The sequence below is a fragment of the Camarhynchus parvulus genome, chromosome 5 (assembly GCF_901933205.1).
Source record: "Camarhynchus parvulus chromosome 5, STF_HiC, whole genome shotgun sequence".
NCBI lineage: Eukaryota > Metazoa > Chordata > Aves > Passeriformes > Thraupidae > Camarhynchus > Camarhynchus parvulus.
Window position 1 is genome coordinate 3,013,347 of NC_044575.1, and position 18,760 is coordinate 3,032,106.

An 18,760-nucleotide genomic window follows, 5' to 3' on the forward strand; every position below is an offset into this window, starting at 1 on the left:
TGATGGACAAATCAACGTGCAGGGAGCCCTTGTTCTCTCTTTGGTGAGAAACAGAATCAGAGCCAAGGGAGAACACCATGGTGACAATCTGTCAGCTGAGTCTTGTTTGCCTGTGAGTTAAATGTTCATGCGTGTGGCTCATACTCGTGGTTGAAATGAGTGATTATTGTCAAGGTGTTTTTGATGAGCGGGAAAACATAAATTATGTTGCTCTTTTAACATCACAAACCTACAAATCCTGACATTGAGAACAAATGTAATTATAAATAACAATAGAAGTGCAAAAAAAAAGAATTATTAGTGTTTTAACAGCTCATTTATTTGAAATTATGCCCACAGATTTTGTGGAAATACTGACTTCTGAGGCAAATATATAATAAAATTGTCATAAAGTATTTCTAAACGTTGTAAATTGGCTTCTTCATAGTATCTCATCCTGCCGTTGAAAGAACTGAAAGTCAAAGTCAGCCTAAGTGACAAGTCCATGCTTAAACAGATATATTGGAAAAAAACTAATACTGTGTCCTGGGTAGGGGCTCAAAATTCATTTCTATAGCCTAAGACTTATACAGGAGCTATGGCCTCTATCCTGACAAAGTGAATAATTTAGGCAATATGGAACACCTTCATCTGGAAAGACTGAAGATTAGATAGAAAGTTTGTTCTGGTTCCTAGAAATTAAAGCACTGCCTCAAACAAATCTTGTGTTTCTCATGGTAAGCACAAACTCCATCAGAGTGAAATCAAATCCCACTTTGCACATGGCCTGGCTTGCCCCAGCGCTGCTTTGAGCTGCAGAAATAAATTTGGGGTTGCCCAAAAAGAGATCACAGACTGAAGCCTGCTGTATCTTATTAAGAGATTCTCTGGAATGAGGTGAATTCTGGAACTGAGACACAATTTCTAAATGATGTTTTGTGATCCTTGTTTTTTCCTTGGTGTGTGCGTTTGAGTGCGTGACAAATAATCACATTTTATAAAGTCACTGAGCTCAGTGAAGGCTGGGGGAAGTTAGCATAAAGTTTGGTCACTGCTCTAAATATTGTTACTTCCAGCATCTTCCAGCTTTGCCTGGAAATAAAATGTTGGAGGATTTCTAAAAAAAAACGGGGAAAGGGACACAAAGCAAAATGCAGAGATCTTGCAGAAGTGTTTTTATGGAGTACATCCTTGTTCAGAAAGGTGAATATATTCTTCCACTTCAAAACCAATTTGTATTAGAAGAGAAAAAAAAACTGGTGGAGACCATTTTTAACCACATTCATGATCTTTTGTAAGACTAATGTGTATTAAAGGTTCGTAGGAGTTTAAAAAATACCAACACCCTCCTCAAACAGACCCTGTGGAATCCATGAAGTGTTACTGCTTTTGATTCCCCCTCCTCAGACAGGTTTGCTTTAATTATGACATATTCCTGTCCATGCAGCACCCAGCTAGGAGGCTGTTGCCATATGCACTTAACAACACTAAACAGAAATGTATTCTGATGAAACGGAGACATTCCTGGTGTCTAGTAACTGTGCAAAGCATGTGGCACACATATTCCAAGTGTCTTGGGAGACAAGTGCCAGCCTTTCTGATTAGGAGCTTTCCTGCATGAATTCCTCCTGGAATTGCCCCGTTTTAAGAATCTGTTGTGCTATTAAAGTTATTATTCTGTGTTGTTTCTCATAACTAGACATCTTTTAAGCATCTGGTGGGTGGGTGGCATTGACTGAGGATTTTGAGACTCTCTGTAATTCTGGCACCAGAGCTACTCTGTGGATTTAGCACCGTTTTTGTGCAGGAGTCTGAAGTGACAGAACCCATAAATAATGTACAAAGCTGTACATTACAACAGAAGGATACAAAGTTATGCCTCCTGTTAGTATTAAAAAACAAAAAAAAATGAGAAGGAGACATCTGAGAAAGTGCAATTGTGAAATTAGAGACTGGCTCACAGATGCATGTGCATTTCTGCTTAGCTATGACCTAAGGAGCACCTACCAAAGGGTGCAACTTGATATTTATTTTTTTTTAAATCTGATGATAGAATGTAGATTTTTTTCTTAATCTGATGACAATATTCTCCTTTGGACTGGAGATGTTTCAGCTTTCTCTGGTTAATCAGGGACTGCTGATGAACTTGTCAGACCATTTAAAAATACCTTGACAATTTTCTCTTGCAGGTGCCATGCTCATCGTGACTCTAACTGTGACTTACACTTTCCAAACCCTGCTGCCTCTGGGCTCAAGTGTTTTCCAAGTCACCTCAGGTAGGCATGAAGGAGCCTTTAAAAACACTGAGGAAATCCCACTTTTAGCAAAGCTATGCACAACACTTCTATTCCGTAGTTTGGTATAAATCGTTTGAGTAGTTTCTTGCACATACTTTTGGAATGAAAATATCTGATCCTTTCCAAAGTTCTGTTGCCTCAGTGTTTCTACAACATTCAGTGTTGTTTTCTGCCTTCGCTAAACATTCAGTGTGCACTTCAAGTTCTCTTTGCAACAAGACTAATGTTTCAAGAGCTAACTTATATAATGGAGCATTTGCCTGCCATTACAACCCAAAATACAGCTCTTCTCATTTGGCAGAACATATGTTCTGGGGGAGGGACAGTGGTGAAGACCTACAGAAATCCAAACACCTAGACAAGAAGTGGAACAAAGCAGCACAAATTCATTAGTGGCAAACCACTTGAGGCACCAGTTAGTCTAATTCTCTACTGCTGCAGACAATTATAATCCCAGAGGAAGGTTTCCCTGGCAGCATTTCAGGGGAAGGCTTATATTTTCGTTATGGGGGAGTACTCTTGAAAAATATCCTTAATTAGGTCAGGACTGACTGAGGTTTCTTTAGCACAAGCTACAAGTGTCTAATTCTTTTTGTTTTTACTGTTGTCAAGCTGTTTATTGCAGTCTGTTACATAAAAATCAGAAGAAAGATGATCATATGCAAAGAGTGATGATTTGGACACTGGTGTGTTGCTTCACCATCTCTACTGAGTCACAGTCATTTTGTGACCTTTAATTTTCACCTTTTCTAAAAAAAATATTATTTTCCTTAGCTTTGGGAACAGTCAGTAGTAAGAGATGTCTTGATGTCTTTTGTAGCTCAAAAATACGCAATTCAGCAGCAGCTGAACCATCAGAACCTCTTAAAAAGTGAAGATGGAATTTTTACTGGGCTTATTTTACCACCTAAGCCTTGTGTCTCCACAAACCCAGGCTCCTGAACACAGTTCCTTACAATGTCTCCAGGTGTGTTTGGTTTGGTGTGGATTCAGTGCCTCTGTGAAATGCTAACCTGTTTTCAGGGGGGTTTACCTTCCTTCCATTTCCAAGGAAGCCTTCTGACCAAGCACAAAAACATGTGAAAAAGCCTTAAAATCAGTTTTTCAGTTACAAGAATGGAATGAGATGCCTCATATTCATTTGAAGATGGTTTGGCCATAATCTTGGAGTCATTTCTGGTTGCTCCACATCCCAGAATGGGATATGCTCCAGCCACAGATCTGACCCTGTTTCTTCATTGTTTTCAGATTATTGCAAATTATTAATCTGTTCTTTCTCTAAGGAGCTCTGAGACCACAATGACCTAAAAATTATCCCAAAGGAACTTTGACACAAATGCCTCCTCTTTTCTGAGAATCTTTTGCCTCCACAGCTCTAATCACCAAATTTGGACCATGTAAAAATCATGTCTTCATTTATTTCATATCTGACTCACCCAAAAGACCACCAGAAACACTCAGATACTGCAGATGAGTCCTGCAACTTACTATTCAGGGCTGCTATATTTTTTATTTGTTTTACTCACATTGGTTCCTGCAGTCTATACTGAATTTTGTTTGGCTTTGACAATCATTTTGTAGATCAGTTATAAATATGGTCCATCGAGTCCTTGTTCTGTGTTTGCCAGCTTCACACGAGACTTTGAGGAGCGCACACAGTAATGAGGTGCTGCTTAAAAAACAGATTTCCCCAACTTGTAAGGGTTTCTAGCTTTTTTTTTTCCAGAGTGATGTTTTTGGCTTTTGAATTTTTAAATTATTAATGTGCACCCTCAGAAGTACCACCCTTTATTATTCAGTGTGTTATTTGTGGTAAAATCAAAGCGTGCCATTTATTTCTGTCTTTGAACAAAAATTGAAATGATGAAAAAACCATCCAAACTGTTTCTAAATGCTAAATTTATTTTCTTGGTAATGAAATGAATGCTTAGGCATTAATGATCAGCTGTTGAAATGTCCTGCCCTTGCTGTAGCAAATGCTGATGCCTTTACAAAGTGAAGGTAAATTATGTTGTCTATTTTCACTAAGTAGTTAAGACAGTGTGTGTAAGAGTGCATAATTGAGCATCTGTGTCAGGTTGCACAAAGAAAACACTGAAGAAATTAGATTATTTAAAAAATGCAGCACAGCTAGGTTCTAAACTCTTTCAGGAGATCCTACTGGTGACTTTGACAACTTCAGGTGCTCAACTCTTATCCTGATACCTTTCATGACCAGGCTATGGGCTTCAAAAAGCTGAAATTCTTTTAATATATAATTTTAAAGGTGTTTTTGAACCCTAGTTCACTTATGGCCACTAGCTCCAGGTACACAGGTGGGTGTTATTTACTCTTAGCTTACAGTTCCTTATTTTTGATTGTCTATTCCTCCCGAAATCATGAAGTGCTGGGTTTTCTCTGTTTCTGGAAAATCCTACTCATATTTATCTTTTCCTCAGTATGTTTCAACATACAGCTGTAATTCAAGCCTATTTTGTGTTTCCTATGAGCCCTCACACATTGCATAAATTAAATTGTGAGGACCTGCATGGGACCATAAATCCTTGCAATCAAAGGAAATACTCTAAGAATTTGCCACTCCAGGCAGTAATTTTAGGTCTAATTTTCTCACAGAAAAGCATTTATGTGAGTGACCCATTTTGCCTCCAGCTGTTCCTCATGTTGCAAGGTACTTTTCTCATGAGCAGATTTTTCTAAATATTCCGCAGTAATTTTTCAAAAAATGTCCCATTTCATCAAGTATAATTTAGATTTTTCCTGCGTGTGAGATATTCCTCCTTGAACACCAACTCATTGTTCTTTTAGAGACATCTTCCCTGTTTCAGTGGGAGAGTTTGGAAGGTGCAGGAATTAATTTTGAATCCCAAAAAAAGCTCTCCCTGCATTTTCAGGGTGTGGGACAGTTTTTGCCTCAGAGGTTGTGAGTAACCTCCCTGTGTGGTGATTTGTCCTTTGATGAAATGTCCAGGTCAAGAAGACAGCTTATTTCATTATTTTTCTCTCAATTTCAGTAATCTCAGGCTTTGGCTTTTTAAAAAAGGATCTGGTTTCCATAGTTACAAGTTTAAAATCACCTTTGATGCCACTACCTTTGTGCACATATCTTACAAAAGTGTCTTGCTATGTTTTTAGACAGCTTCAATTTTCAAGCTAAAATGTTTTTTCTTTTCCAAATGTTTTTTTTTTTAATTTTCAAAAACTCTTATCTAGAACTTGTAGTGAACAGACTGTATGTGGTTTTTTTTTTTCCTTATCAAACAGTGGAAAAGAGAAATGTCCTACCAGGCTGGGGTTTAGTTAGTAACAAAACAAGAGAGGTGCTTCTGTACATGGTATTGGAAACCTTAACACTGCTAAATAATCTGTGAAAAGTTTCATTCAGCAGTTCATTCTTTGCTCTGAAGTTTCATAGGATTGCTCCTGTGATCCAATATCAATAGTTGTTTTTAGGAATAATTTTTCATTAATGGGTCTCCTGTGGAACTGAGTGAGCAGTAACAGGATTTGTATCAATGACTGAAAGAACATGAAGACTTTCTTTTCACAAAATACTAAAAATTTCACTTGGTGGCTTCTGGATTACTGTCATTCGTGGTGTCTATCTTAATAATGGATCTAATGAGTGGGCACAAAAGTAGGAGATATTTATACATATATATATTTATGTACCTCTTAGAGAACTAACCAAACTTTTCTGTGTGAAAATAATTTTTCACACATTTTACTAAAATATATTTTAATAAAATATTAAAATATTTTAATAAAGTCATTTGACTGTCAAGGAAGGGAGAAGGATGCACCAACCCAACTGTAAATGTATTTCATCCCTGCGATAATGTCATTGTTTGTTAACCTCAAAGGCAATTCAGGATTTTCAAGGTCTTCATTCAAACAATTTGGGCAGCTGCCATGTTGTGATGTTTATTTTAGCACAAATTTACTTGAGTGGTAATTTTGGATAAGATATCTGACAATTATGAGGACTTTGGAAGAGCAGTTTCTACAATAACTGTTTCAGGCCCATTTCCCTTAAGTTTGTTCTGACTAAAATAATAAAATGAGCAAATTGAGCCTCTGCCATTTTTAGTCTGCAGTAATTTTAACTGCAGTAATTTTTTTCTTTTTTTTTGTAATTTTAACTGCTCTTATTAATGTAATTTTTAACTTTAACTGCAGTTATTAATTATTAATTATTTAAAATTAACTATTAGTGATTACTTATTTTAAATTACCTATTAGCAATAATGTTATTAATTCATAAAAATTATACATCATTACATAATGTACATCTATAAAATATTATATTACATAATAACCTATTATTTATTATTGACATTTATTACTTGTACATTTATTGATTATGAAACATTTTTAATGCTGTTATTATTGTAATTCAGTTCCGCAATGCAATTTCTTCATATCTTTACATCTGAGAGTAAAGGACTGCTTATTTCTCATAGACCCTTTCATCATAACCTTCTTGTGGAATTGTTTTACTCTAAGAAAACCTTGACTTTAACAAAAAAAAAGAAAAAAAATTTAAAAGGTAGTTTTACTTGTTCTTAAGGGAGAATACAATGCCTCTGAATTGTATTAATTGACATTATTTGAGAGATTAGAAGTGAAATGAATCTGACTATTTTGAAAGAGAGTCAAAAGGGAAACGAAACAGCATTTTGGAGGATAAGAAGCAAATTAAGCATATTTTATTAACAGCAGAAACTTTTAGTTATCTGCATAGAAAAGTTATTGGTATAAAACTTGGTTTTTTTGGACACTGGTATTTTACACTTGACTTTCTTATGTGACAGTGCAAAGTATTGAAAAAATCAGAATGACTGAAGGGGACTGATGAAATGTGATATTATGTTATACTTTGGGCAGGGGAAGGCAGGACACTTGGTAGTTTGAGAAATCCATGCCTTGTCATTGCTTCTGTGATTTAATTTTAAAAAGGGAAAAAAGAAAGACAGATATGTTTTGTAAATGTGTTGGATTCTAGGCTTGTTTTGTACAGTGGGCTTAGAGCAGCATAAATAATTCCATGTCCAGAATTTCCCTTGGTAATTCTTCTGGTTCATCCAGAACCATTCCAAGTGAATTTCTGTCAGTTTTCAGAACCAAAATCTGGATGGAGCCTGTCAGACTTCATCGTCTGCTCAGGCAAAAACCTGACCTGGGAAACAGATACTGAAAAAAAAAAAAATAGAAGTAATTTGCTGACAACTTGCCAGTCCTGGCTGTGCTTGTGGTGACTGGTGGATTGTGCATCCGGGAATGGGAAATCCTCTCCCAGGGAACCTCTGGGGAGATGTGTCACTGTCACATTTTCTGAAAAATCCCCTTGCCCAGGATTTCTCTCCTGGGAAGCTGAGAAGCCTCAGAGAAAAAGGGAAACAATAATTATCTGATTTGCTTCTCCTTTGTTTTGCTGCTTGGTATGTGGTTTGGACATTGTTTATCAACTGCTCATTGTTGGATTGGTTTCATGCGAATTGTTGTGACTTAATGACCAATCACAGCCAGCTGTGTCAGGGCTCTGGAAGGAATCACAAGTTTTTCATTTTTGTCTTTTAGCCTTCTGTCGGTATCCTTTATTCTTTAGTATAGTTTAGTATAACATTCTTTAATATGATATAAAATAATAAATTAGCCTTCTGAGAACATGAAGTCAGATTCATCATTTCCTCCCTTCAACAGGGGACCCCGAAAATGCCACAGAGATCCATCAAGGACACAACTCCCAGCTGCCATTCCCAAGCATTTCCCAGCCAAGTCTCTCTCTCAGTTCGTGCCATTAACAAAAACTTGGGAAATACTTTCCAAAGTTGAGCTTTCAAACTAAACTGTAGCAGAATTTGGGACACCAAGACCCAGGAGCTTGCTGGAGATGTTGTTTTATGGCATTCTCCAGGACTGCTCTCCCACACAAAGTTCCCTTTATTCTGAAGGCTATAAAATATCTCCCCTTCACCAGCTCACCACTGTCCTCCTCTCTCCCTGGCACCTCCATCCTTCATCCCCTTCCTCATCCTCTTTACTTCACAGGTACCACTTCTCTCTCTCCTCAGAGATCTCCTGATGAGTGTGTGCCCAGCTAAACTCTGAGAGATGGCTGTGAAGGTGCACTTGGCTTTGTAAAATAACTCGTTTTCAGACCCTGCAGAAGGGCTGCTGTGTTTGAAAGCTTGCAGATTTTTTTTCAGCCATACCAGCTGCTCTGGGAAAAGGTATTTCCTCCTCCCACAAACCCTCTTCTGCATTACCAGCTTGCAATTTTAGCCTTGTATGCTGATGACAATTAAAATCCGTCCACAGAACACACTATGAAGTGCATTGTTAACATACCTTTGCCTATTTGATCTTTCATCTCTTTACCAAGCAAGAAACGATAACTTTTTAATGTGTAATAAATTTTTTCCCCATGTATATGAATATTCATATTTGAAATGTCTTCATATATGTATATTTCACCCACTTGCTGTCAGATAGTTTAGATTCCTTTTTAAATTACAGACACAAAACTTCCTTTGATATAAAAACAATGTGGGGCTGCAAATCTTCAGAAGATTTCCCAAAGCTCCTTTAATATTTGAGCTGGAAATCTGAGATTTAAGAATCTTTCTTGGAGAACTATTGGGGTTTTTTTTTTCCAATATCTCCAACTGCAGGGATTCTCTGGGCAGTCACTTTGTCTGAGCTCCTGGTGATCCACAGGAATATCTAGCAATACTTGGCATAATTTGAATTTCACAAATAAACTGAAAGAAAACTTTCCAAAAACCCTTTAATTGTGCAAAAGCTGCTTTGAAACCATGTTCTGATACTTGTAGAGCTTTAACCATTGCAATAATAATAGTTATTGTCTGTTCTTAGGTGATGTTTTTACCTGGAGATGTTCTGCCACCCTGTCTGAGAAGGAACTGAGCAAGAGAGAGATGCGGTGACAGGATGAATTCTGGAACTCCAAGTGTCTCCTCTTAGTCCTGCATTCTCAGCTTGCCCATGCTCTGTCCTCGGTAAGACGTTGTGCCAGATGAACGCTTCCCCCTTTAGAATTCATTGTACTTCCAAATATTTAAATTCCCATCAGGCTGGAGGCAGGAGGAGCTGATTTAGATTCCCAGGGACAATGGGTCTTGTAAGGGAAGTGTCAGCAGTCCATAAACCACAGGAGTGCTGCACTTGGCAGCCTGGGGCTCAAATAAACCTGCCAGCTAATGATGAAAGAAGATGCAGTGGTCTAGCATGGTACAGTAAATATTTCCTTTAAAAGGAATGGCTGCTGAGTACAGCAGGAGAACAGGGGCAAAAGAAATTGATATCACCTAGCAGGAGGTTGTTGTAGAGAGCTTGGGAGACAATCCTGTGCTGTAATATCAGTGCTTGAAGTGCAGCCCCTGTTCCCAGATGTGTCAGCCAGTTCACTGATGGTATCACCTCATATTTATCATTTATTCTTGTTTTTTTCTGTCTTGATTTCATGGTCAGCACCAGAAATCCCAAAGAATTTTTCATCCTTCCCTAATCTGCCTGGCTGTGAGTTTATGTTGTTTTTACTTTCTGGGTTGGGTTTTTTTGCTGTTTAATTTTGGTTTTGAGGTTTTTTTGGAGTCTGAAGATGATGCCATTCTTGCTTTAGGACCTGTTGTGTTCGTGGGATGTGTTACTGTACATTTTCCTTCCACATTTGCAGTCTAATTAAGACTTATTCTAACCAGAGTTGACTGAAGATTTCATTACTATATCACAATCAAAATGCTTTTTGGAAAAGAGGATAGATTGATTGAGTAAATAATGGGCATGTATAAAATTTGGTGAGTGTATTTTTATAAATTATTTGTCTAGATAGAAACCATTTATTTTCTTAGACAGTGTAAGTTGGTTTTTTTATGTTCTTCTTGGCAAAACATCCAGCCTGAAATTTGGTAAAAAAAGGTTTTCTTCTGTATGCAAAGTTTTATTTATATTCTGACTTTGAGAGCTCAGCTACTGAAAAAAAAAAATAGGAACTTTATCACATACCTCATGTCTTGGAGAAATACAAATAGAGGGTGAACATGTGAAAGCAACAGCCAATCTGCAGGTGTTGAGCAATTCAGGGAGGAAAATGTGGTGATAAGAGAACACTGAACAGCTGACTCTGAATAGTGAACATGCCAAAAAGCTGAATTCAGTCTGGTTTTTGTCCATTAGTATTTTAGCCAGATGCAGTCGGGTTAGAGGCACTGAGGTCCAGGCAGATACAGAAGAACATGCAGTCATATAAAATCAGTGACAGGTGATTCAGTAAACTACTGAGATGCTGAATTTTAGGTTGGTATTGAGGTTTTAAATTAACACAAATGCCTGCAGAGTTATTGTGTGGCTTAGTTGGAAGGAGCAGAGATGAAATTTAGGGGGAGGTTTTATGGGGTTTTTTCTGCCCTGTCCATGGAAACTGGGAAGTTCCTAAAGGCAGAGGCTGCTGAGGGAGAAAAGTGGGTGTAAATGGAGGGGATGTGACCTCCAAACTAGAAATGTGGTGATGCTCCAGGTTTGCAGCAGTGAATTTCCTTAGGGGTAAATGAAGCTGATCCTGGGCTTGGAGGAGCCAGCTGTTTATTCTGCTCTTGGGAGTTTTCAGGCATTCCCAAGATAGATCTCGAGTAGCTGTGTGGGATAAAGGGAGAGATTTTTTAAGAACATATTTACTTGCTGATATTGGAAGGAACCCTGAGTTAAATGTTCCAAGAAGCCTGGGCCTTTCCTTAGAAGCCTCCTCCCCAAAATAGACTCTGTGTGGAACATAAGCTTCTGTCAACTTCTCATCTTGAAAAATCCATTCAAGAGCGGCCTTAGTTTAAATCACATTCTGCCTTTGTTATCCACAGTGCTGGACAGACTTTTCTAGATCTTCTGCAGCCTCTGTGCTGTTTCAAAACATGTGTTTTGTCCCACAGTTTTCACTGAGGTTTTGCCCCATTTGAGCCCAGGAGGAACCTGCACAGGGCTGCTCTCTCTGCCTCTGTTTCTCTCAGCACCTTCAGTAATAAGCATGATGCTATTCTCACCGTGTCAGGGACAAAATAGTTCTATAAAATGCCCTGGAAATGAAAACTCTCTGCATTGTCAGTGTGAAAATATGCAGAGGGCATGCATGACTGGACAGGCAAATACAGCGAGCTGCTGGGAAGTTTAATTTTGGAGATCCATGGTATTGACTGACAGTGGTGTAAATGGCAAACAGACCTCTGCAAACATTTACTGTCATTACTTGTCACTGCTTGGATTCTTGAGAGAAAAGAAGTGGAGAGCAGTGCTACAGAGAAGCAAGAAATCATTTTGAGTGCCTCCCAAGCTCTTTACTTTGTCTAATAGGACAGCAGATATCTCTGGATCCCTTTCTTTCATGCCCTTTCAGACAGCATGAACTGTATGAGAAAAGCCTCATTCTTGCTTTTCGGTACAGGGGGATTTTAATAGCAACAGGGTTATTATTCCATCTAAATCAATAGAGGGAGTTTCTGTCTTGTTTAAGAAAAACTGACTGTGACTGCTGGAGCAGTGGGAAAGGAGAGAGATGCAAATTAGACTAATAGCTAAATCTGTAGTGAGACACAAAGGTCTGAAAATGAGATAAGCACCTTGGAAAGTGCAATCCTCAGATGCCTTTCTTGCCCTCCCAGAAGGTTTTATTGCAGATTGTGTGGCAGTGTTGTTTCCCAGGCATCCAGAGCCTGCTCCTTCCTTCCCAGCCAGCCAGACCCTTCCTTTGCCTGGACAGCAGCATCCTCTGCCCTGGCACCTGTGAGCAAGGGAGTATCTTGCTCATGAGGAAAAGTTAAAAGTCACTTGTGGTCACTTTCCTCAGCTTACATCTCCTGATTTGGCAGAGGTATTCAGAATACACGTAGTACAAACTTTTGATGGTAGGTGACCACCAGAACCCCTGGAGAGCCTTTGATCCCAATACAATTCCCAATCCAATTAATGTCTGAGGAGGAGAAGGAAAAGGCACGCTGGATCTGTCTCCAGAAAATCCATTCTAATTGATGCAACACCCTCCATCTCCTTTCTTTCATTTCAGCATCAGTTCAACTTTAGAAGTCTACAATTTCTATGAGGGACTGAGAGTGCTCTGAGAAGATTTAAATTTTCACAATGGGCAGCTTCCTGAGAGATGAGGGTCTGAGGACTTGCAAACCAAGCAGGGAGCTGAAACCCATTTGTCTCTGACATTCTACAGGAATATTTTAATCCTTAGCTCTTGTGGAAGAGTGGGTAACATTCCAGACATCTTGTGAAAGAGAGGTATCCTCCTGTTATTATTATTTCTGTATTTATTTATAGAAAATACTAAAGCTCCTGGGGTCAGGGAGGTGAATCCTACAGCCCAGGGCAGTTATCAAGCACCTGAAGGTTGTGAGATTTAGGGCACCAGCCACCCTGATGTGTTATTTTGGCTGGGTTTTTTTGGCCTCTGCTCTGAGAGCTGGCTCTTTTAAGGGGTCTAATATTCCTGTTATCAGTTTATATATTTACCTGAGGCACTGGTTTACTTTGAGGTCTATGGTCTCTAAAATCAGGTGTTGTGTAGCCAAGGATTGCATTGCACATTGTTGCCTTGCAGACAATTCCCAAGACTTCAAACAACTGACTGAAATCATAGAAGCAGAAGGATTAATGCCCCCTATCATATCTTCCAGTCAATGCTGGGGTACTCTGCAGTAGTTAGAGCAGCCTTCTAAAAGGCCACTTGAAAAAATGGGGAAGCAAAAGGGGAGAAAGACTGCTGACACTGTGGAATGAGTTTTGTTTGTTAGGAAAGCCCACTCCGTGGGGGTGAGGGGGAAGGGACAGAGTTTCCTGCAACCATTACAGCTCCATCAGATGCAGTATTACCCCAGTAATGATTGTTATGCCTAATAGTCATGGACAGCAACTTTATTCATCCTAGGAAGTGCACAGAGGAAAGCAGTCTCCCAGATGCAAGGCTTCCTCTGTTAAATTTGCCATGGATGGTTGGGCTCATCAGTCTGCATGCATCTCTGACTGATACATCATGCTTTGGGCAAACACACACTAATTAGTAGAACAAATAGAAAACCCCGAGGATGCCCATGCTTAATGACATTGCCCATACTCTACACTGTCTCTACAACAAATTACTCATTTCATGGCTGTAGGCAGTGCAGGTTGATTTGTCTGTATCAGTTGCTAAGTTGAAGCATTCGCTTTTAGCAAGACACTGTGCTATGCCTTTCTAGGAAACTTTACAAAGCTTTTGAACAAAAAAGTACCAGAAGTAACAGCCCCAGGCCATGTCAGGAATTAAAAACTAAGAGACATAAAATCTACTAGAAGATAAGAGTCAATAGATGCTGATGAATTAGCTACCATAAAAACACTTTGAGGAGTGTTGAGTTAGAACACAACAGTGGCTCAAAACAAAGGTGGATTGTGCAGAAGCCTGTGCAGTTCTTGTCAGGAATGCTTTAGTCAGGTAATTGCTTTTCAATCAATCTCAGCAAAAGAAATGAGAAGTCAAATATCAAATTAATCAAATTCACAGGCGTCTTTGGCTGTGGGACCTGCATAAAGCAAAGCTTGTTCTCATAAATGAATGAGGTGCAGATCGTGGTCAAATGAGACCCGAGAGTTTGTGACATTGCTGAACTGTAGTCACTTAATTACCCACATGAACATGGGTCTTGGGAAGCATGAAACTAAATATCCTGCATTACTGTGCCAGCTCAAGGCTTCAGTAGCAAAAGCAGGCTGAGTATTGTTGCCTCAAAGGTGATGGGTCGATTTGCCCTCGTGCTGCCAGGTTGGGTGGAGGGAGCACACTGAATGGAACCTGGTGTGTTACACTGCAAAGTCAGGGCTGCTCATTCTCCTTCCTCCAGCAGGATGAGAGGATCAGGAAAAGCATCTTGTGCTGCAAAGATCTCTTCTCCTTCCCTAATCAAACTCTTTCCTGAGCAGTGGGAGTCCCTGCAGCCAGCCCAGCCTCTGTAGCAGGTATGTCTAAGCAGGCATGTCCTCACTAATGGGATTTTACCACTCAGGTTGGGACCAGAGCTTGGCTGCCACCCTTCACGGACCTGGAGGGACATTGCCAGTAGCTCTGTGTTTGCAGCAAAAGCTGAAATCTCACCCAACCAATCCCATTTTTGTTAACATAATCTTTAGTGAATGAAGAATTTCAGGCTGTGGCAATTTATGTACTTTATAAGCGTGTAACAGACTGAAATACAAACAAGCTTACACAGTAGCAAAGTAATCTTTCACAAAATAAAGGTCCTGCATCCTCGCAGACACCTAAATAAACACCTTTATTTGACACACAACGTGAGGTTGTTGCTAATCAACTTGCAAAGGTAAGTTTGGAACCCAAAAATTTGCAAATCTGGTGCTCACAAATGCCTTATGGTGTCCGGGAGAACTTCAAACTGCTTGGTGCTTCTCCTAATTCTTGGAAGTTGTGCATAAATGCAGTTGTGTTCATCCATCTGCTGCAGTCCTATCCTGGGGTTAGAAAGGGATTTGTGCCCTCTTGTGCATCTGGCATCCTGAAAGCATTCCGGTCCTGCTTGCAGACCTTTCCTGCTTTCTCCTCCGCTTACAAAGCAGCGGAGGGAGAGACAGAGAAGAGCATCTTAGGCTCAAACCCCTGGAGCTCGGCACCCCAGGGCTCCAGGTTCACTTTCTTTTCTCCCACCGTTGTAATCTTCTTTTGTGGATTTAGACAGGTCATTCAGCCTCGTCTCGCCCCAGCGTGCCCTGTGTGAAGGCAAAACAACGAGCCGTGCTCTCTGCTGCGGGCATCTGCTGGGATCTCCCGGGGGCTGGGAGGGGCACAGCAGCCGCGCTGCCCGAGGTGAGCGGAGCAGCGCCGGGAGCACACACACACACCCCCTGCGGCTCTGATGGGGACAGGGACCTCGTGTCTGTGGCACAGCCACCTCCCTGTCCCCCCCGTGGTACCCGAGGAGCCGCGGCGATGCTCCTGGCGCGCAGCGGGCAGGGCTGTCGGTCTGTCCGCGCTGTTTGGTCGGTGATGTTTATCATGTCCGCTGCTTCGCAGGAGGACGGGAGGCTGGAGGGGGTGTGGGGGGGATTGTTTGAGCCTTGTTATCCCTACAGTAACTCCAGACTTTGGCAGGAATGCGGGTGATTGATTTCAGCGCTGGGGGCTCAGCAGCGTCCCCTGCCCCTCTCCCGCCGAGCCCTGAGGATTCAAACACCGCCGAGCCGCGGATCACAGGCTCTGAGAGAAAACAGCACTTGGCTCCGGGATCTGGGCAAGATCACACTTCCCTCCCTCCCTCCTCCCCTCCCTCCCGCCGTCCCCTCCCTCTCTGCCCCCTCGCCGCTTTTCCCCTCCCTCCGCCGGCAGCAGCCCAGCCCAGCCGAGCCGTGCCGAGCCGTGCCGAGCCCGCAGCCTCACTCCGGGGCCCGGGGCTGCCCGGAGCGCTCAGCCCGAGCTGCCCGGCCCTGCCCGGCCCTGCCGTGCCCCCCAAAAGTTGTGCGGAGCGCCGAGGATGGGAGCGCATCTGCAGCCGCTGGCCCTGCGGCTCCTGGCGCTCACTTTCCCCTTGGTGGCCAAGGGTTTTCCCGACGAAACCCTGGAGAAAGCCGCGAAATCCGAGGGGTATTGCAGCCGGATCCTGCGAGCCCAAGGCACCAGGAGGGAAGGGTACAATGAATTCAGCCTCAGGGTGGAGGGCGATCCGGAATTTTACAAGCCTGGGAACAGTTACCGGGGTAAGTTGTGCATCCTCCGCATCCCTTGCTGGCGAGAATGGTGAGGATCAGGGGCTGAGGAGCTGTAGCGTGGCTCTGCCTGTCATCCCGGATCCCTCTCGGCGTGTGCGTGTGTGAGTGTGTGGGCTGAGGCAGGGTGATGCACCCCACGCGTTACTTTATTGGGGATGCTGCTTCCATGGCAAGTGAGAGGAGTTGGGTTTCGGTGGATCACTCTACTCCCAAGCGCTCTCCTCATTAAGAGGAATTTCCCTTCTTTTACGAGCCCTCTCGGCAGGCTCAGCGCTCGCACACGATCGCAAGTTGTAGCGATGCAGAGCGCACTCGCTCTTCCCCCGTTTACCCGCTTCTGTGGGATTCCTTCCCATCCCTTCAAATACAACCCAGGGCAAGGGAGAAGCTTTAGCATTCAGCGGGGACGAGAGGAAGCTCGGAGCTCGTCGTCCCTGCCCTGAAATATGAATGTTAACATAATGAGTTAGCATATGGGCAAACATGATGCAGCACGCTGCCAACTTCCCACATTTTCCACTTACGTTTATCCCACCCCATTTTTTAAATTTTTTTTTTTCTGGGCAAATGAACAGATGGTTCAAACAGGAAAGAGGCAGAGACAGTGCTAATGACCACTGTAAATAAGAGATGGAGGGAGGCATTCCTTCTTCCCTGAGCATGTCACACACAGTCCTTGGAATGAACTTCCAAAGCACATTTGGGTGTGTTTTACTAATTAATAGGCAAAGACAGGTTTTGGTCATTTTCTCTGCCTCACTGTATAATGCCTTCAGAGATAAACCTACTTGGAATGTACTGTTAAACTTGTATTCTGAAAGCACTTTAAAGAGAACTTGGACATTTTTGGGTACCATAACTAACATACTTTTAGGAAAAAAAGATATTGGGAGATCCTTCAAAGTGTTTCTTAGATCCAGGGTAAAGAGCAACGTTTTCCCATTGCATGAACATGGGAATCTCAGTATATATAGGGAGAAAAAAGTGGGCATGTAGCATAATCATTCAGAGGCTGGGAAATGCATCTGCAGCAGTGGTTCACCTGTTTGTAACTTTGCATGCCACTGATTTGATTTTTCCCCCCCCCAAACTGTTTTATTTTAACACAATGTGGGGAAATGCACATTACCCACAAGCTGCGTAGCTGTTCCAGGCGTTGAGATCAGTACCTGGAGTCTAGAAGATTTCATGTGGTATGCCAGCTTGATACATCTACTAAGCAGGATAAAGATGTGCCAAGTTTTTTGATAGTGACAAAAGCAAACGTTCTTTAGAAGTTTTGGAGTTCTCACTTCTGTGAAAGCGTTACTGGACATTCTCTGTCAAATACCAAAGAAGTTTCTTTTGCATAGAAATGTAGGAAGAAACTCCCAGATGAATTAGCAGAAACTAATTTGCTGGAGATATTAGGTCTTGGCATGAGGAACTCAATTAATAAAATCACATTAGGCTATTATAGTTGCTTGGAAGTGAGAAAATTACAGCTAATAGTAAAAAGTTAAAATCTAGAACAGAGTGTGTGCCCGCATTTCTGATCCTTAGGACTGAAGTATTCAGGTGGCACGTTGGGGTGTGTAGATTATTCTTTAAGGACGCAATCCTGAATGCTTGAAAGAACAGATAAATGTTGCTGTAACATAGCAGTAGTTAAAACTGACAATATACAGAAAGTTTTGAGAGCTTGCTTTCAAAGCCATTTCTACAGTCCAACTGGAACTTTATTACTGTTTTATGCAAAGGATGGAAAATCCAACCAATTATTTAAAAAAAATGAGATGTCACGACAGGTCTGTGGGGTTTTGTTTGTTTGTATTTATTCATCTCCGAATTACTCTATATGCAGCATGGTAGAAGACTTGCACAACCTCCTTAGCACTGGAGCCAGATATTCCTGTTTCCATGGCCCCTGCCTGAATTGATGCATCTGGATCCTTGGCACATTCCCTAGTGGGCTTTTGAAACAAGCTTGTGTTTTCAAGGTGGATAACACAGGAATTATGTGTGCATGTAAGTGTGCTCCCCAAAAGCCTCAGTGTAGGGACATCTATTTATCTTCATGCCATCAGTGGATGTGACACTTGAGGCTCTCGAGGAGGAGGAAATATCTCAGCACTCTTGCAGTGTGGGAAAATCAGGAGACCACACTGTTTGGAGGAGTTTTTATGGCTCCCCTGCAGTTATTCACCTTTAGATCAATCAGAATCTGTTTGCCCTGAGGGGGAAGCCCTGGGGGGGATCTGTGTGTAAGGAGCGGTGGAGCCTCGGTTTTCCACCTCTGGAGCCGTGATAGAAAACAGGGCCCTGGGCACTGAGTGACTGCTCTGGGTGGGCCTTCTCCTCCTCTGCCTGGCAGCAGTGAATGAGGGCACGTTCTCCTGCCAGACAGAAATGCCTCCGTGCAGGACCAGGTTTGTGGGCACACCATCCTAGGGTCGAGGTGCTCTCCTCCCTGCTGGGCACCTTCCACCTGGATGGAGCTGCTCTGGCTTCCACTGAAGGTCAGGGTTCTCACTGCCTTCAGAGGCACAGATGAGCCTGAATCTGGATGGTGACACAGGGTAATGATCCTTGAAAATACTCAGTCCTGGCTTCATGATTGTGGAGTTAGATTAATGATTGCATGGCATTTCCATGAAAAAATGAGGTAAGTTTCATGCTATTAAAATGTAAATAAACTTGCTTCTGCAAAAAGGCAGTAGTATGCCCTTTTCACATGCTAG

At 41.7% G+C, this 18,760-nt stretch overlaps 1 protein-coding gene across 1 annotated transcript in view; it reads left to right on the forward strand.

Moving 5' to 3' along the window:
• Positions 1–15,805: 15,805 nt before the first annotated feature.
• Positions 15,806–18,760, forward strand: part of SPON1 (spondin 1) — a 168,184-nt gene continuing 165,229 nt past the window's right edge. The window contains exon 1 of the mRNA XM_030949154.1: positions 15,806–16,028. Within this exon, the coding sequence (XP_030805014.1) occupies positions 15,806–16,028 (223 nt within the window). The remainder of the gene's footprint in view (positions 16,029–18,760) is intronic.